The sequence below is a fragment of the Rhinopithecus bieti genome, unplaced genomic scaffold (genome assembly GCF_001698545.2).
Source record: "Rhinopithecus bieti isolate Rb0 unplaced genomic scaffold, ASM169854v2 scaffold_3856, whole genome shotgun sequence".
Classification (NCBI taxonomy): domain Eukaryota; kingdom Metazoa; phylum Chordata; class Mammalia; order Primates; family Cercopithecidae; genus Rhinopithecus; species Rhinopithecus bieti.
This window is the reverse complement of record NW_016804410.1, coordinates 1,760,015-1,784,845: the sequence shown is the minus strand read 5'-3', so window position 1 is coordinate 1,784,845 and position 24,831 is coordinate 1,760,015. Positions and strand designations below refer to the sequence as shown.

At 40.0% G+C, this 24,831-nt stretch overlaps 1 protein-coding gene across 9 annotated transcripts in view; it reads right to left on the bottom strand.

Annotated features, from left to right (window-relative positions):
- Positions 1-24,831, bottom strand: part of EPB41L3 (erythrocyte membrane protein band 4.1 like 3) — a 153,687-nt gene that overhangs the window by 70,679 nt on the left and 58,177 nt on the right. For all 9 annotated transcript variants that reach the window (XM_017867911.1, XM_017867913.1, XM_017867915.1 and 6 more), the window contains exon 3: positions 15,719-15,916. In XM_017867911.1, the coding sequence (XP_017723400.1) occupies positions 15,719-15,916 (198 nt within the window). The remainder of the gene's footprint in view (positions 1-15,718; positions 15,917-24,831) is intronic.

Here is a 24,831-nt window from a genome sequence, read left to right as displayed (position 1 = left end):
TGTGTGGGGAAGAACCCAAGGTTGCGGGATTTGAGAAAGCTCTCCCCACTCCCTACTTCAAAGGTTAGTATCCCCAGAGCCCAGTTATTAAGGCTCTTTTCTTTTTACTCATTTACTCACTACCTGAACAACCTCATTCACCACCAGGTTTGAATTTGTATAAAAGATAATGGCTCCCCTATATAAAAGATAATGGCTCCCCTGTAATCCCAGCTACAGGGGCTGAGGCAAGAGAATGGCGTGAACCCAGGAGGCGGAGCTTGCAGTGAGTGGAGATCACGCCATTGCACTCCAGCCTCGGCGACAGAGCGAGACTCTGTCTCAAAAAAAAAAAGAAAAAAAAAAAAAGATAATGGCTCCCACAACGTCTACCAACTTGACCTCTCTTGCAAATGCCAAACAATATATCCAGTTGCAATCGTAGATTGCTATTTTCATATGGCAGGCACTTTAAATTCAATAGGTCTAAGTTAAATTCACTGTCTTCCCCCATAAACTTTTTCTCTTGTATTCTACATCCATTGGTAGTACAACTCTCTATGCAATCACTTAGTCCACAAATCTCGAAGTCATTATCAGTTACTGGATCTTACCACTACGTGTATCCCCCTCCTATATCCAATTGATCAGGCCTGCCCCTTCTCAGGATAGTTCTTTCAAATCTACTCTCTTCTCTCTACCCCATTGCCAACTGCCTCGCCTTGGTTCTGGTTCTCAGCATCTACTGCCTGGTTCTTTACGACAGAGCTGACTAGTGTCCCTGTTCTATTCCCTTAGCCTCCAATTGCTATTTAGCCAATAGAAGAACGTTTTAAAAACATGAATGAGCCAAATAACTCCCCTACATAAAGTTCCTCAGAAGCACCCATCCCCTATTGTGACAAGCAGAACTCTAAGATGGCTCAAGCTTTCCTGCCTCCCTGGTGCATATGCGTGCACCATCCCTGAAACTGTGAATAAAGCAGATCCTACTCCTGTGATTAGGTGATGTTGGAGGGTAGAGTTGACCTTAAGACCGGGACATTATCCATTTGGGTTTGATCTAATCATGTGAGCCCTTTCAAAGTAGAGCGTTTTCTCTGGCTGGTTGCCAATGGTGAGGTCAGAGATTCCTGAGAAGACAAATCATGGTGAGGGAGGTTCTATGTGGCTGTGCTACAGGAGCCTCATGGCAAGGATTCGAGTGGACTCTAGCTGAGAGCAGTTCCTGGACAACAGGCAGCAAGAGAGCAAGGACTTCAGTTGTACAACCACAGGGAAATGAATTATGCCAACAACCCTAAGGAGTATGAAGCTGATCTGTTCCTAATCCAATGTCTCCATGAGGATGCAGTCAGTGAACAACCTGATTTCTGCTTTCTGGCACCCTGAACACAGGACCAGCTGACACACGCTGGACTCCTGGCCTATGCAAAACGTGAGAGGATACACATGTGCGGTTTTAAGCCACTATGTGTATCGGGTGTTGTTTTTGGCCACTATGTTTATGCGATGTTGTTTTGCCACAAGAGAAAACCAATACACCAATAGAACAATATCCAACCTTGTGAGCACACTAAATCGATCCTTCCGGATGGGTCCCAGGGCTTCCACTCCAGCTCATTTCCTGTCTTGGCTGCCCATGGTGTTTCAAACATACTCAACACTTGCCCTCACATCTCTTCATCTGCCCCAACAATGAAAGTGCTAAGCAATGTTACATAAATATCTGGCATATAGTTAGAATTATTCTGGAATTATTCTGGAAATTTAAACAATTAAATTATTAAAATATGTGCATGCTACTTGATTTTATGTTGCCTTAAATACCTCTACAGGGATAGTCAACTAACATTTTCTAATAATTAATATCGACCTGCCACAAGGTGACTGGAGACCTGCTTACCATTTTGCACAATCTGAACCACCATTGAGGAATCTTTACTCCTAAGAAGGTATTTACAGCCAGTCAAAGATCTGTGGTCAGGCTTTCTATACATCAGCCCTGTTTCAAAACCTGGCCCCTAAAAAAGAAAGAAGAACCCAGGAAACATGCCTCAAACAGCTACTCCCAATTTCTTCAGGGCAAAAGAGAAAGTTGTCTATGACAGTAGAGGATCTGTCCCAACATGAAAATGAGTGAGCTGGGTCAATTTCCATCTCTTTCCTTCCTCCTAGCCGCTACTATTGAGTCCCTAGTTATTTTTTAAAAACCCAGACTAACATAGAACTCCAAACACGATAGGGGGCAAAAAAGAATCCTATCCTATGCTTGCTATGGAAGGGCAAATACAGAATAACTTGTAATTTTAAAGGCACCAAATTCAATATGAAGTCTCTTCAAATACAGCACTCAGAGTTACTGAGTAAGAAATCAGAAGACACGGCAGAACTAGAAAGAATGACCTCTGCCAACTTCCAGAGGGACTAGAGATGAAGAAAAAGAGGGTTGACTTCCTCAGATCCTTTCTTTAATAGACTTTCTCTCAATATTTGAGCGAGTTCATTACTGAAGCCAAGGAACACTGTACCTACTTGCTCACTATAAAATGTGAGTCCATTCAGGATTAGAGACAAGCACTGAAAGCCACAAGCGGTGTGTGTGTAATTACTTTCAGAACATATTCAGGCTTGTTAAACACCTACTGATTTCTGACACAACAGCAACAGAACCTTAGCTGCATCTTCTGTCTAATCTCAGCAGGTTCAAACAGGGCAGTGTGAGAAAAAGCAAACTTCCTACGTTTTCCAGCTCAGCTTCTCAATCTTACCAGTTTCTAGGTAGGTGGGTTTTTAAAAAAAAAATCTTAAGCACAATTGTTGCTTCCTATTCTTATTTAATAAAATTGTTCAGCACTTCCGGAACTGCTAAATTAATGAGTAGCTGATGGGAAAACACAGATACTATTCTTTCCAGGTTAAACAACAAATAAACAAACAAAAAGGAGAAATTGAGAGTAACATTTACATAGAAATTTACATTCTCAGATTTAAGAAATTTTTTTGGTGTCTTATATATTATTAGGTGATAAAAGTAAATCTCTAAATAGTGTGAAGGTTCTGATCCTATTTTCATGTCAAAAGCCCGCCAATCTGTATGGTATTTTATATTTATATTCCTAAAGACAAAGGCCTAGAAGGGAATGTATGTTTTATGGGGTGGAAATTCCATAACTTTAGAGAACGTTTCAAATTTGCCAGCCACTGCAGACCCAAAGAAGGTCCCTGGCACCTACCTGCAGACATAACATGCACTCTCTCTAGCACTCACGACAACCTTGTGAGCTCCACTTCACAGATAAGAAAACTGAGGACTTCTGGGGATGAATCGTTTACGTGCTGCCTCCCAAAATTTAATATTCTTAAGTTCAAAAATCAATTCTTTATGGAGTGGAATGGGAGAACTTTTCTACTATATTAACAATCCTCCAGTCTCATTTGATTCATGAGATTCCCATAGACATTCAGATATTCAATTGTTAGGGTATCTGCATTCTGAGTTTCAAGTACACATTTTAAAAGTCTGGGGCCAGTGATCCATATGTATCACCACCACCAACAAAAAAAAAGTAGGAAAAAAAAAACTATTAAATTTCACTACGCAACCTTTTGGTGGAGCATTTTCCTCTCTGTATTTCATTATCATTTTTCTCCATTTCCCAATGAAATTTAATTGCCATTTCCAAACAGCAAACAACATTGGACTGAAATACAACAATGCCAGATTTTCCCTTACTCCTCTGCTGCAAAAAATTAACAACATCATAAAAATAGTAAAACCACAAAAGGTATTTCACGTGCATTTTAATATCTCCTTTTAACTTAAAAAACGTTTGTCCAATAGCACCATATTCCTTTTGCGATAAAAGCTAAAGAAGTGATACCTCTCTCCACATGCCAACTGGACACTGGACTGCTAGCCAAATCCTGAAACTAATTATCGCCAGTGTATGCCTCCTGTTCAGACTGCATCAGCCAGCATGCATGTGTCAGCAGTTGTATGAATGCTGGTTCTTAGTAAATATTTCATCAAGTCCCTATGACAGGGCCTTCAACAGCATACTATACTTCATTCTTCCCTGAACCTACTTCCACATTTCGTTGGAAATCATGCACGCAACACGCCACACACATCACATACACATTTTAGAGGGCTGAACTAAACTTTGTGTTCTCCAACTCTTACGAACTCGTGTTTTCATCAGACCTCAACTCTGTAGTCAAAAAGAGGTCATAGGTGCTGTTGATAAGCCTCAGAATATGGAGACAAAGTTAAAAGACATCCTCCTTTGAAATGGAAGTTAACCAAAAAAAAGATTATCAAAAACTCAAGTGACTATCCGCCACGTAGAAACTTTCCTAGGATATTATCCACCTACGAAAAGATTTCTAATCTTGTGGCTGATGACAGCAGCCTGCTTCCTAAACTTCCTGAAGGACCAACAGTACTTCCACAAAAAGAAAGGCATGAATTGAAATGCTAACCGAGGGGAGATAAGCTATAATCCTGAAAATTATAACCTGCCTTTCATGGGGCAAATGCTGTAATTATGAAACAAACTGGCAATTGATCAGGAAAACTGAAAAAGAATCACTAGATGATGCAACTTGTTTCTCTCCAGAAGGGAAGGTTAGGGTCCCCAGGTTTGACTCACTTTTCCCCTCTGAGCTAGATGATGTGATAACTACAGAACTTGCTTATAATCATTCCATGAGAAGGCAAAGAGCTGTGGCGAGCCTTGAAACTTGCTCCATACACCACTCTGAAGTTCCTATGCTATCTCTCTCCAGCTATTTTCCTCTTGTCACTCAAAATGCATTGCTTCTAAGCTTTATTCTTCACATAGTAGCTTTTTTCATGGGACAGTATAATCATGAGAGTATAAACCAGAGCTTTAGCAGTCATTTTTAGAAATTAGGTTTAAGAAAACTTAAGGGGATGATATTCTGCCCACTGACTAAACCTATTTCTCTTCAATAGGATCTGAGCCCCTTTTCTCCTAATTAATCCACTGCAGGCCTAGAACCAAGCTGCCCTGTTTATTAAAAGGGGATACCCACTACAGTGTCCACTGCAGATGCACTTCAAGATTTCAAAGCGTTCCAGCCACAAGAAGAGAGCAAGTGAAGAAAACAGGAGAAAGTGAAGAGTAGGTAAAGACTTTGGTGGCCTCTCTTCCATATATCTACCCAAAAACAACACATATAAGTAAAAAAAAAAAAAAAAAAAATAGAAAAACTGATCAATTTTGAAGTCAAAAGCATACAGAATTACAAATGCAGGAGGTAATCAGGAACTTAATTTTTTCAGCTTCATAAACTATTTGTAAAGTAGTTCTCCTTCTATTTTCTTTTTCTTCCTACTGATGGCAGCAGTAGCCTGACTGGAGTGGCCGCTGCCATGATGCCAGCTATAGCAGGGGTGGCACGGCCAAGGCTTCACACTCCATGGAGCCGGCAGGAGCCAGGAGCAGGTGGGAGCCTCACCTTCCTGCCCAGCTGCAGCTGTGGATTCAGGCATCCCTGCACTCTCAGGGACACAGGAATCCTCCCTGCCCCTACAGGCTCAGAAGTGCCCGATCCCACTGACTGGCCTCTCCTCACTCCGGGCACCCACTCCAATTTCAGAGCAAAGTTGTGGCTGTGCCTGGGCTGTCATGACCCAGGAAGGTGTACATGCACTAGAGGTGGTGCTGACACTCAAGTGCCCTGCCGCCTTGGCCCTCTCCAGACTTTGGGCGCCGACAAGCATGGGAAGGAGGCCAAGGGGGACACTGAGGACAGCTTGGCACAGGCCTGCAGATGCCCCTCAGCACAAACAGCCTGGGCACCCTGGATGACATGTAGATGGTGGCAGGAGGCCAGCAGGCTCCTAGCAGAAAAGGGTGGGTACCCAGTGAAGTCCCATCCTCAAGCCAGGGATGGTCTGAAACATGGGGGCCAGGCTGTCAATTCCGGATGGAGTCCATGGCCCCCTGAGTGGTAACTTATGGTGCTTTTTCCAGGCCTGTCCATGGCTGCCGGTGGGCCAATCAGCACGCACTTCCTCCCTTCTGAAGCCCATAAAAACTGGACTCAGTCAGGAGCTGCCCATGGCAGTCTCCTCTCCTCTGAGGGCTGCACACTCGACAGGATGACCTGCCTATGGAGAGGAGCTACCCACTCCAGGACTCCTCTCCGCTGACAGCTACACCCATTGGGATAATCTGCCTGCGAAAAAGAGCTACCCACAGAGGCGAGTGGATCATCTGAGGTCAGGGGTTCGAGATCAGCCTGGCCAACACGGCAAAACCCCATCTCTACTAAAAATACAAAAAAAAAAAAAAAAAATTAGCCAGGCATGGTGGCACGCACCTATAATCCCAGCTACTTGCGAAGCTGAGGCAGGAGAATTGCTTGAACCTGGGAGGTGGAGATTGTAGTGAGCTGAGATCATGTCACTACACTCCAGCCTGGGCGACAGAGAGACTCCATCTCAAAAGAAAAGAAAAGGAAAAGAGCTACCCACTTCAGGTCTCCTGAGAGCTGTACTGTCGCTCAATAAAGCACCTCTTTGCCCTGTTCCCCATCCAGCTGTCCGCATACCTCATTATTCCTGCATATGGAACAAGAACTCAGGAACTGCTGAAAAGCATAACTGACTATTAACACACAGGGCTGAGACACACCATCCCCATCCCCTGCCATGTTGGGGGCGACAAAAAGGAGAGAAGGGTTGCAGCCCTTCCAAGAGCCCAGACCTAGAGCCTCCCTGAGCCAGGGCTGTGACATCCTCTCTGGGGGTCTGTGGTTTCTGGCACCTCCAAGCTTCTGGGTGTCGCTGCATTCCCCTTGTCCAGATGTGGGTATCCACAGCAGAAGTTGTTTGCAGTGCGTCCGATCCAGCCGCAGGCCCGCCCAGAGCCGGTGCCTGTGCCAGTGCCTGGAGCTGTCTGCCCTGCCACAGCAGCCAGCGTGTCTGGCTGTGCGTAGTGACTGGGCCCCGCACTTGCTCGCTCCTGCACCCCTCATCACTCCACACCTGTCTTGCCCTTGACAGGCGTTGGATTTGGGCTGGTAGCACTAGCCAAGTGCAGCCTGCCAGGTTGAGTGGGTGGAACAAGCCCAGGGGGCCTGAGCAAAAATCAGGCACAGGCGCCACCCGCCCCAGAGGCTTCCGGCTGGAAAAGGAACGCCCGAAAGATCCTGTGACACTACTAAATCACAAGTCCATACTGGAGACAAATACTATCCTTTGGATCCTTCCTTCTGCTGCTGTAGAATGCATATTTTTATTTTTTTTTCGAGATGGAGTCTCGCTCTGTAACCCAGGCTGCAGTGCAGTGCCACAATCTTAGCTCACTGCAACCTCTGCCTCCCGGGTCCCGGTTCAAGCAATTCTCCTGCTTCAGCCTCCCAAGTAGCTGGGATTACATGAACATGCCACCATGCCCAGCTAATTTTTGTATTTTTAATAGAGACAGGGTTTCACCATGTTGGGCAGGCTGGTCTTGAACTCCTGACCATGTGATCCTCCCGCCTCGGTCTCCCAAAGTGCTGGGATTACAGGCGTGAGCCACCGTGTCTAACTGACTTTGCAGGTTTTAATTCTGTAGCGCAGAGACCTCTGGAACAGAGAGCAGGAGATCTTGGTTCTAGCCTTCCTCTGTGTGTCCTCAGACACACTGTTAGCTTCCCTGTGCCTATTTCCTCACCAGTGAAACAACGCAGGAGAAAAGGTTATTTCCAATATCCCTTCCAGATATAAAATTGTTTGACTTCATGGTGAAGACAATCTCACACAGAAGCTCAAGTCTTTGGCTCATTTGGTCTTTAGTGTCTGGAATGTAACAAGTGCCCAAGCAAATCTTTTTATTAAAGTCCCTGCAAAATGAGTACAGCTCTTTGGTACCTTTCGTACACAATGTGGTAACATGTTTTATGGATTAAAATTGTAAACAAGAAAAACCAACATGCATTAAGATAAATAATTAAAACCCAAATGATTCACTCGTGTTAAAAACATATGTCAGTATTATATACAAATTATAATGTACAAATTGATCAATGCATTCTAGAAAATGCAAAGATTTTAATGAAGACCAAATGAGGCAAAGACTTAAGTTTAAAAGTGAGATTGTCTCTGCCATACAGCCAAACAGACTTATGTCTGGAAGGAACAATGAAAATAACCTTGTCTCCTACACCTCATTTAACTGGTGAGGAAGTAGGCTCAGAGAAGACAAAGGTGTACCTGATAAAGACTACACCTTAAGGGATTTTTGGAAATGTTAAGTATAGGTGCACTTCTAGAAAGAAGTCTAGTAAAGTGCATTGGTAGCAGGCAGTCCTGTATTGGGGTCATGGGGTACCAGATAAACCTGTGCAGATTGGAGGCCACTGTAGCCACCCAAGGAGTTGGCTGAAGTCTACCATGCTGGAAAGACTCTTTTCCTGAGGAAGTAAATAAGGACTGCCTTGGACTAAAGTGGGAAGCTTCCTTTTCTCCCTGAGGTTAGAGCTGACTGGGGGCCTGGACTCTGAGGAGCAGAAAGGGTACCATCCTACAGTAGGTGTGAGCTGGTACCTGCCATGCAGGAGCAGAGTGGGCGTCAGGCAGGAAGACATTGATGAGGAGCTCTACAACTCCTAGGAATGCCAGCTGATGTAGCCGGTGTGCTGTTACACTGTCTTTCCTTAAAGCCTGAACTCCAGCGTGCTATGGGGAATGAGGGAAAGCTGCTTTATTTATGAAGAAGCAGTTGAAAGGGCAGCACTGCCATCTGAACCCAGGTAAAGGTGTCAGTGGCAATTTTGAGCGGCCAAGTCACCATTTCACAGGGCTCTGTGGCACTCAAGCCACACACAGAGTAAGGAAATTTAAAGGACTTCTTCCACAGCACATGAGAAAACTCTCGGGAATCATGCTAGGGAAAATTCTGACAGAGGTGAACTTCATGCAAGTCAACTAGAGATAAAACTATGAAATATCCCCTGAAATCTTAGCCACAGGATGGTGAAAACTAGAAAACTTGCAATATTTTCATACTTGGAAGACTGCTTTCTGCATTAAACCAGTAAGTCATGTATATCTCCTGTGTGAAAAATTAACCACGGTGTTGTACAAAATCCAGAGATAAGACACCGTCCTCTGAAACAGGCAAGACGATGGAGCAGAGCGTTTACCTGTGAGTCCCTCTGCCTGGGCACAGGGAGGGAAAGTTCATTTCATGACATCAGCAACACAAAGTGGCCATAAAACACACTGGAAGCCTGAAGACTTAAAGGAGTTAGGTTTGCATGAAAAGGTAAACCTAGGGCTTCAGCATCATGACATCAGAATACTAACATTTGGGAAATGAATCCTATCAGGCCTTCACACAACGTGACAACTGGGAGAAACTGGGAGTAAGCAAAAAGAATGCTTCAGTGGATTTTTATCTCATGTAGAGCATCGACCATCGAACGTACACAGGCACTCAAGTTCCCAAAGTCACTCAGCTTCCAAAACATAGCCTACAGTACAGTGAAATAGCAGGACTCTTATTGTTTATATTTCTTGATATATGCGCTCATGTTAATATTTATATTGTTTCGAATATTTATTAGGCCTTGTCTACACTCATGATGGACTATTAAAGTTTATTACCTTTTAAAAACGATAACCAGGAAAATGGAGTTAACAGTTTTAGTAAACAGAGTCTGTTTTAATCAAAGCTTATTGAGACAAATGTCAACACCGTAAGAAGATTTAATGGTAACTATGTAAATGAGACACTGCATGTTAAGAGTCCCTGTGTGTAACTGTTCCTATGGTTGCACCAAAGAGCCATCGCACTAGCAAACAAGGTTAATTAAAGCCCTTTCATCCTCCAGAGTCCTACAGGCATCATTCTTCAAGCAGGAAATTACTGTTGCTGCTAGATGGGGCCATTTGGTTACAGCAGGTGATGGATGGTTTGATGTAAGTTCTTCAGTTGAGCAGAGATCCATGGAGGAGGGTGGCATGTTATAGGTGAAACTGGAAACTTACAGAGCTACATGGAATCAAAAGCTCTGTGATTTACGTGTTTGGTGAATGAACAATACTTGTATTGGTTTAAAACAGTCCTTATTTTTATGGTTAACAATTATTATTTCTTGTAATGCAAGAAAAGCAAAAGGTACTCTAACTTTCTAGATTATGGCAATTCTATTTGCTGTCTGGTCAAGCACTTCTAAAGGGGCTGGAAAAGATTTAATGATGTAACCTATAAGAGTTGGAAAGCTAAGACGTTGAATCCCAATAAGTAGAGTGCATAAAACAGGGCAAGATTTGCACAATTAATTGAACCACAGGCAAGACAGAATATTAGGCAAGTTTTTAATAGACCCTTACTGAGCAATAGTTAGAAGGTAACAAAAGCATCTTAGAAACATGGTTCCATAAATTTCCTTATCCTCTCTGGTCCCTTACAAGCATCTCTGGATGGTCTCAAACAAAGTTTATTGGAGTCCACTTGACCATTTATGTACTTATTCCAGACTCCAGGCCTATCCTGGAGGGATCTAAATTGTCCTCAGTCACCGAGCCCATTCCACCATAGGCCTCTAGACAACCTCTAAGTAACCTAGGGGCCAGCTTTTTATGTGTTATGGCTGCATTTAAATTGCTCTCACTGATTTGCTCCAAGCTGGAGGCAAATCTCTCTCCCGTGTGGCCCATTCATTGGCATGTTTCCCTGGAATACTAGCCCAGCATGGATGTACCTGGGTCCTATAAGCTGTAAATTGCCCTCATTATTAAATTGGCAATATTTAGGGGCTGACTTTCACATGGGGAGAGAAACATGGCAGGACCCGTTGAGTAACACCTACCGCTCTTACAGCAATGCCCTGGACAACTCCACCAACAGGGCTTCTCGTGGGAAACAAACCAAACTGCACTACACAATGGCTGAAACTTTTAACAGATGCAGCAGCAAACGTATCTGATGAAACATGGACTGAAATGTGAGATCAAGCTTGACTTATTTTCCCAAAACAAAATCAGACTAGATTAGAATGGTGCCCAAACAGAGAAAGCAAAGTCCTAACTGGATAGTCACTAGGAATACGTTGTACACTAATCAGTCAGACTCCAATCAGTCTGCCAAACACGGAAGCAACAAAATGAAAATAAATGGGATGAGTGGGAGGACTGTTACCTCCATTGCATGGGACTGAGGTATTTGTATTTATTTTCTCTTTTAAAATTTATGTTTGAGAAATAAACATCAACAACAGTAACCAACTTGCTGAAGGACACTGATTGCATTCTCTAACAGTACAAGAGGAACAGAATCACACAGTGATTTTGTTGGCATACGTGAAAATCTGGCAGAGTGTAAATATTTCTCAAACATATGTATCAGGCTCGCTATAATAAGATCTTTTCTTATATTTTAAATAATCAAGACTGAGTTTGAAAAAAAAGTTAGTGAGGAAAAAGTCTCTCAGCCAGGTGCGGTGGCTCACGCCTGTAATCCCAGCACTTTGGCAGCCCAAGGCAGGTGGATCACGAGGTCAGGAGATCGAGACCATCCTGGCTAACACAGTGAAACCCTGTCTCTACTAAAAATACAAAAAATTAGCCGGGCGTGGTGGCAGCTGCCTGTAGTCCCAGTTACTTGGGAGACTGAGGCAAGAGAATGACATGAACCGGGGAGGCGGAGCTTGCACTAAGCCGAGACTGCGCCACTGCACTCCAGCCTGGGTGACAGAGCGAGACTCCGTCTCAAAAAAAAAAAAAAAAAAAAAAAAAATGTCTCTCACATGGAAAAGCACTGAATGCTACAATGATCTAAGCCGACTGCTAGAAGGAAGTTAGAGAAAGTATGATCTGAAAAGGCTAGCATCGAAACATGGGTGGGGAAATGGTGCAGATCAAACAGGCAGTAAGTGTTCACTCATTGCTCTCAGATAACTACTCCTTCTATCTTGCTTTCTGGGTTGATAAGTCTCTCCCACTGTAGCCGTCTGTGTGTGTGTGTGTGTGTGTGCACGCGCGTGTGTGTGTTGCCAGGGAGTCTTTTACAGGTGACTATAAATTCTCATGTTACCATCATGGCAGAGCTGAGCCTTAATGATTTTAAGTTGATGTGATGAAGGCATTCAATATGCCATGGAGAAAAACATCACAATTTTATGAAAATAAAATGCTCTTTTTGATGCTTTATTAAATGCAAAAAAAAGTTTCATCTGTTATCATCGCCTTCATTCTTAATTCATCTATAACTACACATATTGGAGAGAGGGATTAGGGAAATAATTCTGCCTCTTTCAGTCTGGTTTCTTTGTGTCTGTATGTCTCTTCTGTCCATCAGTGGTAGCAGGAAGGGGCACTGGATGTGGTATGGTCTGAGGCAGCATGTGAGGAACCAGTGGCTTCCATAATCGCACCTACAGTTTCCACAGGAACCCTCCCATGGTAGTGCATATGTCATCACAAGGTTGACAGCGATCCTTAAAGACATTATTTTCCTGTTAGCTTACAATCTTTCTGTAACTTCTACCTTAGTTTTGCTTTTTATACATAAAAGTTATAATAACCCTTCAGTCTCCACCTTTCCAAGTAACTGAGAATAGCTTTCCTGTCCTCCACACCAATCTTTTTTTTTTTTCCATATTTAACACATCCTATTTCTCTAACCATTCCTCATATGAAAGCTTCCAGATCATTCACCATCCTATAATTCTCGCTGAATAAGCTCAGGTCAAAGTCCATTGTTCATATTATCATTATTAAACAGAGACCATTACGAATATGCCACATCCCAGAAAGTGTTCAAATAAATTATTTGCTTTAATCTTCTCAATGATGCCTTTCAAGGCAAGTATTTTCACCCTCATCTTTCTGTTCAGAAACTTTAAGGAAGTTCCTTGAAACCACACGGGTTACCAACAGCCCTCCCCAGTCTGGTGGCTTCAGAGCATTTATCGCATGTGATTGAAACATAGCCCTGCAGGCAGGATCTGTGCAACGCAGGGAACAGGATGGCTCGCTGCCTTCTGCAAACCGAACACTACGCTTCCACGGAACAGCCTGTGATTACAAAATGCTTTTGACAACTGTAACACACTGTTGGTTCACGATGAGTTTGTAATGAACTCAAAGCTAAAGAGGAGTTTTAACCAAACTGTTACCAAGTCTGACTGCCCCTCTCGCAAACACATTTCCATTTTGTACTTGATCCCTTTTATCAGAGTCAAGTTTTACCTCCACTCCTGCTAAATGTTAGCTTTCCTGCTTTGCTTCAGTGTCCCACACTGTCCATTTTATAATAAAACTGGATTCTGACACTTGAGGCATCAATCTCTTTAAATAAGCAATGTAGGCTTTAAAGCTCTATATTGCTTAAAAAATAATGTTCAGCTGTGTTTCTGTGCCTTCATCAAGTCTTTGATACAGACTCAGTTTCAAGGAGAGCCAACACTGAAGCACACCTTCCCTGGGCAATGCTTTCCCTTCTCTGTTTACCTAGTATGCCCCGTGTGTAGCTCACCAGCCAAACTTTACTTTCCATTGTTTATATCACAACACAAGAGCCACTGTAACATTTTTTTTTTTTTTAACTAGCACCTCATTGCCTCCTTGAGAATCACTCTGCTTGATTTACAATTCATTTTTCTTATTCAACCAATCGGTTACAAATTAATCCATGAACTTTACCGTGTCCAAATTTCTCCATCTTCTTCACAAAGATGTCAGTCGTGAACACGTATTTTCTGATATCAATGTCTGTGGTGAAACTGAAAAAATTCTGCCAGCAAAAGGTTTTATATTCCAGAAAAAAAGTTACTCTTAAGAATCTGTCAAATGTATAAAAATAATTTATTATAGAGGAAAATAACTGGCCAAGTTTGCTGTGCCACTCAAAATGTTCACAGTGACATCAAAAGAAAGGTAAATATAAAATTAAAAATTTGTAACCACAGTGATTATCTATAATGAATCTGAAGCACAGACATAAATTAAGTTTGACAAAATGTTCGATACTACTTGTGCCTTGGTCAACCGTAAGGCATTATCCTCTCTATGTGAAACACTATCGACTTTCTTCTAGACTCTTGGAAGACTCTGATAGCCAGGACTCGAAGACTGCCAGTTTACCCTATTTATTCCATTATATAAACGCAATCAATAGAAAAACTGTCCTCAAAGTTAAGAGGAAAAGTTTCTCTTGACTTGGATCAATTTTTCCAGAAAACGCATCTACACTGAAAAAATACAGTATCTCTCAAGGTTATAAAAGTCCTGTAAGTTTCATAGTAAAACTCAGAGGTATATTACTGGAGGTGCCTGTTTCCAGGGTACACATCTAGATGAGGAATTGGACACGTTGGTCTAAAAAATTAAACAAAATCAAAGCCAGAAAAAGGCAAGAAATAGTTTTGTGCACGGCCCTTGGGGATTCCTGCAGCGGCCCATCAATGTTTATAAGAATACAGGATGACTAAATTTTCTATAAATTGGTATACAACAGACTACATAATTTTTGATGTAAGACTTTATTTTCAAAAACCATATAGATTTTTTCTATGTTCCTGCAATCTGTAACAATTTAGCAACCTACCTCTCATTCCCATCCTAAATGAATTCAACGTGAAATGGATTTGAATCTTCTGTTCCAAGAAAAACACTGGGTGCATGAGTGCATTATACAAAACATAACAGGAATTATATGGGGGTTGGGAGACAGAGGAAGCAGAGTAAATGGGAACATGGGAAATAAGATGGGCTTGGTATTAGCTGTCATGAGGGACGAGGAAGAGAAGTATGTGAGGACACACACGTGTGCACTGACTGTGCTGCCTGGGACAGAGTCTCAGCACAAGCCTGAGGAAAGGGTGGACTGTGAAAGCACGGCGGAATGAGGGGGTAGAGGGGCTGGCTTGGAGATGTGTGTGATACCCTCCCCTCTTTATGACAAGGGCAGGAGCTGGAGGCAGGAAGAATGAGCTCTTTGAATGAAGACATCACATCTGAAATGGAATCACCTTGCTAAAAGTGCAAGCCACTCCATCTTGGTGCACACACAGACCTGCTCCTAGAGCCTGAATTCATGCCCTGTATGAATTCTCCCTTATACTCAGAGAACTCAACAATCGGCCATCTCTGCAGCTCCAGACAGGTTGTGGTCTCATCTGCTAATCTGGTCTTGACAAACATCTCTGACAAAAGGCATTCAACTGCCGTTTCTCTGAGAGGAATCTGTTTTCTTTACAAAGAAGAACAAAGAGTATAACCTTTACACTGAAACTGCAATGCCCACCACAATGTGCATTTTAAAAATTACTCATTCTCCAAGCAAGAGAAGGGCATGGACATTTTCGAATTATCCCACCACCCCTATGTACAGAATCTGTAAGCTTTCCACCAAGTAACAAATGACGTGGCCATAAATTACACAAAAAAAGGATAAAATTCATGTAAATAATAGCTCACAGCCAGGATATTAAAGTCTGTTTTTAAAGCTTTCAAATGTTTTTTTTTCTACCATATTGTTGGAGATTTTATCTTTCAAAAAATATACGATCACATTTTCCTTTTGATTGTAACATTTTGGGACATTATACATATTTTTAATCTGATCCCCTGTTAGAGACTAGGAAATAATTTTATATTTAGAGACTGGGTTTAAGTAATTTCCCAGAGACCTAGAGAAATAAAGAGGCATCTTGTATATTTTATACCAACATTCCCCAGCTCTCAATATCTAGGACAAAAACACACACTTACCTCTACATCACAGGTATATTCTGATCCATCTAGAAGTATCACTTTGCACTGCATGCTTTTAGGCTTTTTGGCAATCTTTAATGGAGACCGAGAGAGTTTACTGCTATATGATTTCTGAGAAAGTTTATCGTCTTCTAATTGCTGATATTCGAGCTGTTTCGCAGCCCTGGCAGCAAACTCCTGTTCCTTGTCAGTGACCTGTGAAGAGCAAACAATCAACAGTTTTCATTGCAAGATGGGAAATAAATATTGCATTGCTCATGCAATAGCACAAAACTGCTTTCTATTTCATGGAGGAGAGATACTGAATTAGGATATTAGGAATAGATATAAATACACAGATATTTATAATATTTGCCTAAATACTGTTTGCCATTTAAATGTATTAATAAGGCCTTATTTCATTTTAACTCCAGGATTTACTTTAGAACCACTGAGTTAGCAAGCGCTATCAAGATTTCAATAAGCAAACAATGAATACCTGACTCTTGACTTTTTAAAAAGGATTGGATAGTACAGGCCTCTAAAATGTACTGTTTAGATTTCATCTTATATGTTCTATTTTTTTAATTCACCAGATCCTTGTATACTCCACAGCTTGTTATATAACTGCCTCATCCCTCCATATATTAGATATCTGATAAACTCTAAGCTTTGGAGAGCTTCAAGTATTAATCTTTTCAGTACTTTTACAACTGTTAAAATGTTTAATTTAGCTCTCAATCAATTCAATGAAGTCAGCAGAACTGAAATTCATCACAAAGTAATCCCCTATGTCTGCTTCCCTTCACTGTAATGAGCCAGTGTAAGAACGTATCACATCTGTCCAATAGCTTTAATCTGCGTTCAAACCATAACAGACTAGTCCAGGCTAGATATAAAACTGCAGAGGACATCTTAAGTAACAGTAACATTCTCCCATAAACCAATCTCTTTGGAAATGTGCACACAGATCTCCAACTCTTCTCTCTGTATATCCATCTTCTACCTATTAAATGGCCACCAATGGTAGTACTGCAAATTCAATCCTTAGGCCATGCCACCACTGTCACCAGTCTGCAAATATATGTTGACAGTCGAAAGGAAGATATGTACCTAAATTCTGTTTAGGGCTTTGAAATAAGCGTGGAATTTCCCCTCCCATGAACGTACTATCAGCCTGGTGCTACAAATTCATGGGCTCAAAAAGTAAAGACAGTATTGATGGTTTATCATCTTAACTTTTCTATTAAACTTTACATTTTTATAATACTAATATAATTACAAAGGTATTTGGGTATATTTATTTTGGGTTTTAGGTACAGATTTCTGCTTTATCTTCATTTTCTATCTTGTTTTCCATCCAAAAGATTGCTAATATACTCTTCTCCTCCACTTCTATCTTGCCCACAATTTCAAGGCAAAGTCTTGAGAACTCCTTAAGAATTGAAAGAGACCAAACTGCTGAGCTTATGAAAAGAAAGCAACAAAAAACTGAATAACCAACTCTAAAGGCCAAAAGAGTTGAGAAGGCAAGTTTTAGCTAAAAAAAAAAAAAAAGTAAACTAAAGAAAATCTGCTCTGGCAACCCAGCCCTACTTTTTTAACCACTGCCTTTCTATAGCAAAGCATTAAAATAGTAAGAGCAAGAAAATCATAAAATTGTCATTAATTTTGGCCTTGAGGTAATTTACAGAGTTTGATTACTTTGGTATTGTATCATCAACAACAATAACACATTCGTTAAGTGCTTTATAACTTACACAAATTTTGCACATTTAAGTTCTATTTTTGTCTCTTCATAGGCAAAGGTCATTAGAAGCTATTAATACATTTTTATTTAAATTTTACCTGAAATCAACATTTTCTATGTAACAGGGAAGACAAAATTTCACTTTTCCTTTACTAAAATAAAAATATCTGTATGAGAATAAGCTTGTGGGTTACTTTAAATGTCAATTCCAGAGGCATCTTAAGGAATCAACATTCAAAGGATAGGCATTGTTTCTGGGAACACCGGAAACATGAACCCATGACTGAGGCCCTTACATATTTTTTTAAAAACTTTAAGAACTTAAAAATAGCAGACTAAGTACCTCAAATGAAATGTCAATCATAGTCATATGATGTGTTCTAATTTTAAATATAGGATTTTAGCAAATCCTCAATCTCTTTTAATCCTCACAGTAGCTCTATGGTATGGGTATTATTACCCTCATTTGCATATAAGGAAAGAGAGACATGGGGAGTCCAAGAAATTTTCTTGAGGCATAAATTCAATGGATTTGAATGGAATTCAAAATCCAGCCAAACCCATGTTCTAATCATCACTATGTACTAAAATCAGCTTCATTTTACCTCCAACAGTTAGCTTCCTAGTCTGAATAAAAGAATTTTGTGGAAGAACCTCAGAAATTATCTTTTCTGAATTCTTCATTTTGCAGATGAAGCTGAGGGTTGGGGACTTGCATGAGTTCTCTGAAGATGGTAAAACAATGACTAGAAGAGACAAGACTCCAAGGTCTCTGCCTTTTGCAGCCAGTCATCTCTCCCTGTTAGTGTTGTTTCTCTTGTTTTGTATCTGACTATAGAAGATAAAGAAAGTATATTTAATCACGTCTAGGTATAGATATTCATACTTTTCTAAAATTATCTCCTATTTTCAGGCTATTTCATTTCAGAGTAAAGAGGAAAGAATGAAGAAAAAGCAAACATATACTTTAGTAATTTTAAATGTTTGAAGATTAAAAAAACAAAATAAACAAAAAGAAAGTCAAACATTGTCATCATCATTCCTCCACAAAAAGAAAAGGTAAAAGGAAACCATGATGGCTACAACAGTTCCTTAGGTTTGTCTACAAAGCTGGGACGGGATCTCCCTGCTCTCCATCACAAAGCATCTGAGATCAGACAGAGCAGCTATTTATAAAGTGAAAATAATTGTTATTATTAATATTGTTTAAAGCAGAACTTGCGACATTCATTTTAAAATGGTGGCACAGAAGCGAGCTGGTTTCCCTCCTCCCATTCCTCCACAGAAAACCTAAAACAAATATACGGCACAAGATTTTCACCAGCAACAACCCAGAACTCAAACATGAGGACAAGACAGATCCTGAGGCCACGGAGAAGTGGAAAAACTCCATGCAGATAGAAGAAGAATTAGACTTCCATAGTCATGATGCCCCTCCCCCTGATTCTGCCCGGCAATAAAAGAGCAGAAAATCTTCCCCCAACTCATGGAAAAGTGATACTGGAAAAGTGAGACTGAGGTGGTCAACCATCTTTCCCACCTTCCTGGGATTCCTTGCAGGAGACCTGTCCTTGCCTTAACCCATGGGAAGGAAGTGATGTGACTGCCTCAAGAGAGAAATATCCCCGAGCACACGCAGAGAAAAAGCTGGGAGATGGGACCACCAGCCCTAGTCCTGGACACTCTGCTCTGTAACCTGGCCAAAGAAGACACCGAATCACAGCGGCTGTTCAGCAGCACCACGCTGGAGAAGGCACATTCCACAGATCTCTTGGGCACAAACTCCTAGTCAGCCATCTCACACTGCCAGGATAATCCCTTTGGGACCTCCCTCATTTAGGACAAGCAGCACTCCCATCGCTTACTAGAGCCAAGGCGAACCTGGGTTTAAAGGCCACCTAGGGCCAAAGAGGTGGCAGAGGCCTAGCGGTAAAAAATTTCTAAGCAAACGCATCCAATAAAAAACAAAACAAGGCAGACAGAGAAAACTGGAATTAAAACTTAATCCTTCCATACAAAGACACAGACACCCACCCACAAGAAACAACAGCAAACAGGAAACTATGACCTCCCCCAAAAGACAAGGGAAAATGCAACCCTACAAGATGGCGATTTGTGAGCTAAGAATTCAAAATACCAATTTTAAGGAAACTCATGAGCTCAAGGTAAAAACGAAAAGCACTTCACAACTTTATCAGATATATTTGATGAAGAGATTGAAATACTTTTAAGAAATCAAACAGAAACCTCAGAACTGAGAAATAGATTTGATAAACTGAAGAACTCATTAGAAGCTCTTAGCAGACTGAACAAAGCAGAGGAGAGATTCAGTGAGCTCAAAGACCAGCTATTTGAAAAGACACAGAGAAGAAAGAAAAAAGAACAAAAAGGAACAAAGGCTGCATACAAGATACAGAAAATTACCTCAAAAGACCAAACCTAAGAATGATTGGTATTCAAGAGGCAGCTGAGCAAGAGCGAAGGGTAGAAAACATATTCAAAGAAATAATCACAGAAAACTTTCCAAAACTTGCAAAAGATACAAATATTCAAGTACAGGAAAGTCTGAGAGCATCACACAGATTCAATCTAAATAAGAATACCACAAAGCAATAGACTCTCAAAGCTCAAGAACAAAGACAGAATCCTAAAAGCAGCAAGAGAAACAGAAACAAACAACATGTAAAGGAGCTCCAAAGTGCCTGGTAACAGAGTTCTCAACAGAAAACCCACACAGGCCAGGAAAGAGTTGAATGACATCTTTAAACTGCTCAAGGAAAAAAACTGCCATCTAAGAATATAGAATCCAGCAAAATTATCATTCAAATACAAAGGAGAGATCAAATCTTTCCCAAAAGAACAAAAGTAGAGAGAATTCACCACCACCAGACCCATCTTAAAAGAAATGCTAAAGAGAGTTCTTCAATCTGAAATAAAAAACCACTAATGTGCAAAAAATAAAAATAAAAAAAACTTTCAATGTATCAAACTCAGTGGTAAAATTAAAATCAAGTACATAGATAAACCCAGAATACTCTCTTACTGTACTTACTGTACCTGCAGTGTACAATGTACTATTACTACTATTACCACAATCATAACTCTAGTATGAAGCCCAAAAGACAACCGATCAAAAACAGTAATATCTACAGCAACCTGAGAAGAGATAGGCAATATTAAAATATGCAAATTAGGACAACTAAGTCAAAATGTAATGGGGATGGAGTTAAAGTGTAGAAGTGGTGTGTGTGTGTGTGTGCGCGCATGTGCGCATGCACGTGTGTATGTGTGGTTTTTTTTGGTCTTTGTTTCTGTTTTTAAATTTGTTATCTAAGATAAGCTGTCATCTGTTTAAAATAACTTGCTATGTCTATAAGATGTTTTTGGTAAGCCTCATGGTAACCACAACACAAAAACCTATAATAGATCCACTAAAATAAAAGCAACATATTAAAACACACTACCAGAGAAAATCACTTAACCACAAAGGACAATCAAGTAAAAAAAGAACAAGAGGAGTCTTAACGAGAAACAGGCAGCAAAACAGTTGTAATAAGCCCTTATCAATAACAGTAATGTAAATGGCCTCAATTCTCCAATTAAAAGGCCTAAAGTAAGTAAATGGATATAAAAACAAGAACCAACTATGTCACCTTCAAGAAATTCACTTCACCCACATAGGCTGAAAGTAAAAAGGTGGAAAAACATTCTATACAACTAGAAGCCAAAAAAAGAGCAGATGTAGCTATACTTATACTAGAGAGACTACAAATCTAAGACTAAAATGAGAAAAAGCAGGTCACTAACATAACGATAAAGGGGACAATTCAGCAAGAGGATACAATTGTAAATGTCTACGCACCTAACACCAGAGTTCCCAGGTATATAAAACATTCCCAAATCTAAAGGGAGAAACAGACTGCAGTACAATAATGGTAGGGGACTTCAATACTCCACTCTCAGTAGTGGACAGAACATCCAGACAGAAAATCAACAAAGAAACAGTGGAGTTAAACCATGCACTAGATCTAACAGGCCTAACCAACATTTACACAACATTTCACCCAACTGCTGCAGAATACATTCTTTTCATCAGAATATGTTCAGAACAGACCATGTCTTAGGCTATAAAACAAGTCCAAACAAACTTAAAAAAAAGAGAAAAAAAAATATCAAGTATCTTTCCTGACCACAATGGAGTAAAACTAGAAATCAGTAAGAGGAACCTCAGAAAATACACAAACACATGGAAATTAAATAGCATGCCCTGAATGACCAATAAGTCAGTGAAGAAACTAAGAAATAAATTAAAAAATTCTTGAAACACAAGTGAAAATGGAAATACAAGACAAAAAATCTGTGTGATGTAACAAAAGCAGTACTAAGAGGGAAGTGGAGAGCAATAAATGTCTATATCAAAAAGGTAAAAAGCCTTCAAATATGCACCTCAAGGAACTAGAAAAGCAGGAATGAACCAAACCCAAAATTAAAAGAAAAAGAAACGATGATGATCAGAGTAGAAATAAATGAAATTGAGATCAAAAAAATACAGAAGATCAACAAAACAATGAGGTGGTTTTTTGAACAGATAAACAAAATCGACAAACCTTTAGCTAGACTAAGAAAAAGAGAGAAGATCCAAATAAATAGAATCAGACATGAAAAAGGAGACATAGCAACTCGGACCTAAGAAATATGAAGACTCATAGCGACCATTATGAACAACTATATGGCAACAGATTGGAAAACCCAGAAGAAATGGATAAATTTCTAGACACATACAACCCACCAAGAATGAAATATGAAGAAACAGAAAACCTCAACAAAATAGTCATGAGTAATGAGATCAAAGCTATAATAAAAAGTCTTCTATCAAAAAAAGTCCAGGACCTGAAGGCTTCACTTGAATTCTATCAAACATGTAAAGAAAACTAATACTGATCCTTCTCAAACTCTTCAAAAAAAAAAATTGAAGAGGAGGGAATACTTCCAAACTCATGCTACAAGGCCAATATTACTCTGATACCAAAAGCAGACAAAGAGACAACAAAAACAAAACTACACGCCAATATCACTGATGAACATTGATGCAAAAATCCTCAGTGAAATACCAGCAAACCGAATTCAACCACACATTAAAAAGGGGACTGAAAAGATCGTTCACCATGATTAAATGTGATTCATCCTAGGGATGCAGATGGTTCAACATACACAAATCAATCAACACGATACATCACATTAACTGAATCAAGAATAAAAACCATGATTATTTCAATAGACTCCAAAAAGCATCTGATAAAATTCAACATGCCTTTATGATTAAAAATCCTCATCAAAATCAGTATAGAAGGAACATACCCCGAAATAATACACGCCATATATGAAAAACCCACATTAGCATTGTACTGAATTGTGAAAAACTGAAGGCCTTTCCTCTAAGGACCAGAACAAGTAAAGGATGCCCACTTTCAGTATTATACAACATAATACTGGAAGTCCTGGCTGGCGCAATTGGGCAAAAGAAAGAAACAAAGGGTATCCGAATTGAAAAGGAAGAAGTCAGCTTAGCCTTGTTCACAGATGACATAATCTTATACCTAGAAAAACCTAGACTCCACCAAAAAACTGTGAGAACTGATAGATGAATTTAGTGAAATTGCAGAATTTATCAACATACAAAAATCAGCAGTGTTTAAACTTGCCAATGGTGAACTATCTGAAAAAGAAATCAAGAAGCAATCCTATTTACAACAGCTACAAAATATAAAATACCTAGGAAGCAATCTAACCAAAGAAGTGAAAGATTGATGTAAGGAAAACTATAAAACTCTGATGAAAAAAATTGAAGAGAATACAAAAAATGGAAGGATATTCCATGCTCATGAACTAGAAGACTTAATACTGTTAAAATGGCAATACTACCCAAAGCAATTTACAAATTCAATGGAATCCCTAACAAAATACCTATGACACTCTTCACAGAATTAGAAAAAAATGTCCTCAAATTTACATGGAACTACAAAAGACACCGAATAGCCAAAGTCATCCTGACTAAAAAGAACAAAGCTGGAGGCATCACACTACCTGACTTCAAAATTTACTACAAAGCTATAATAACCAAAACAGCATGGTACTGGCATAAAAATAGACACATAAATCAATGGAACAGAGTAGAGGATCCAGATATAAATCCACATATACAGCCAACTCATCTTTGACAAAGGTGCCAAGAACATTCAATGGGGAACAGTCTTTTCAGTAAAGGGTGTAGGGAAAACTGGATTAACTATATGAGACCAATGAAATTAGACCTGTATTTCTCACCATCCACAGAAATCAAATCAAAATGGATTAAAGACTTAAAAATGTAAGACCTGTAACTATGAAACCACTAGAAGAAAACACTGGGGAAATGCTCCAGGAGATTGGTCTCAGCAAAGTTTTTTTGTGTATAAGATCTCAAAAGCATAGGCAATCAAAACCAAAATAGACAAATGGGATTACATCCAGCCAAAAAAACTTCTGCACAGCAAAGGAAAAACTTAACAAAGAGCCTACAGGATAGGAGAAAAAATTTGCAAAGTGTCTATCTGACAAGGTATTATTAGCCACAGTATCTAAGGAACTCGAACAACTCAATAGCTAGAGAAAATGAGATTTAAAAATGGACAAAAGATCTGAACAGATATTTCTCAAAAGACGACATACAAATGGCCAACAGGTATATGAAAAAAATGCTCAGTGTCACTAATTATCAGAGAAATGCAAATCAAGACCACAACTGAGTTATCATCTCACCCCAGTTAAAACAGCATACGTCAAAGAGACAGGCAGTAATGGATGCTGGCAAGGATGTGGGGAAAGGAGAATCCTCATAAATGTAAATTAGTACAGCCACTGCGAAAAACAGTATGAAGGTTCCTCAAAAACTAAAAATAGAACTATCATATGATCCAGCAATTCCATTACTGGACATATATCTGAAAGAAAGGAAATCGATATATAGAAAAGCCATCTGCACTCCAGTGTTTACTGCAGCACTATTCACAGCAGCTAAAATATGAAATCAACCTAAATGCCCATCAACAGGAGAATGAATTTTTTAGAAAGTGGTATATATACACAATGGAATATTATTCAGCCAGAAAAAAGGAATGAAATCTTGTCATCTGCACCCACACGGATGGAACTAGAGGCTGTTACATTAAGTAAAATAAGCCAAGCACCAAAAGACAAATTACTGCATCTTCTCACTCATATGTAGGGGCTAAAATGGGATCTCATGAAGACGGGGAGTAGAATGGTGATTATCTGAGGCTAGGAAGCATAGGCAGAAGAGTAGGGAGGAGGAGTGATGAAAGGAATTTTTTAAAATATAAAT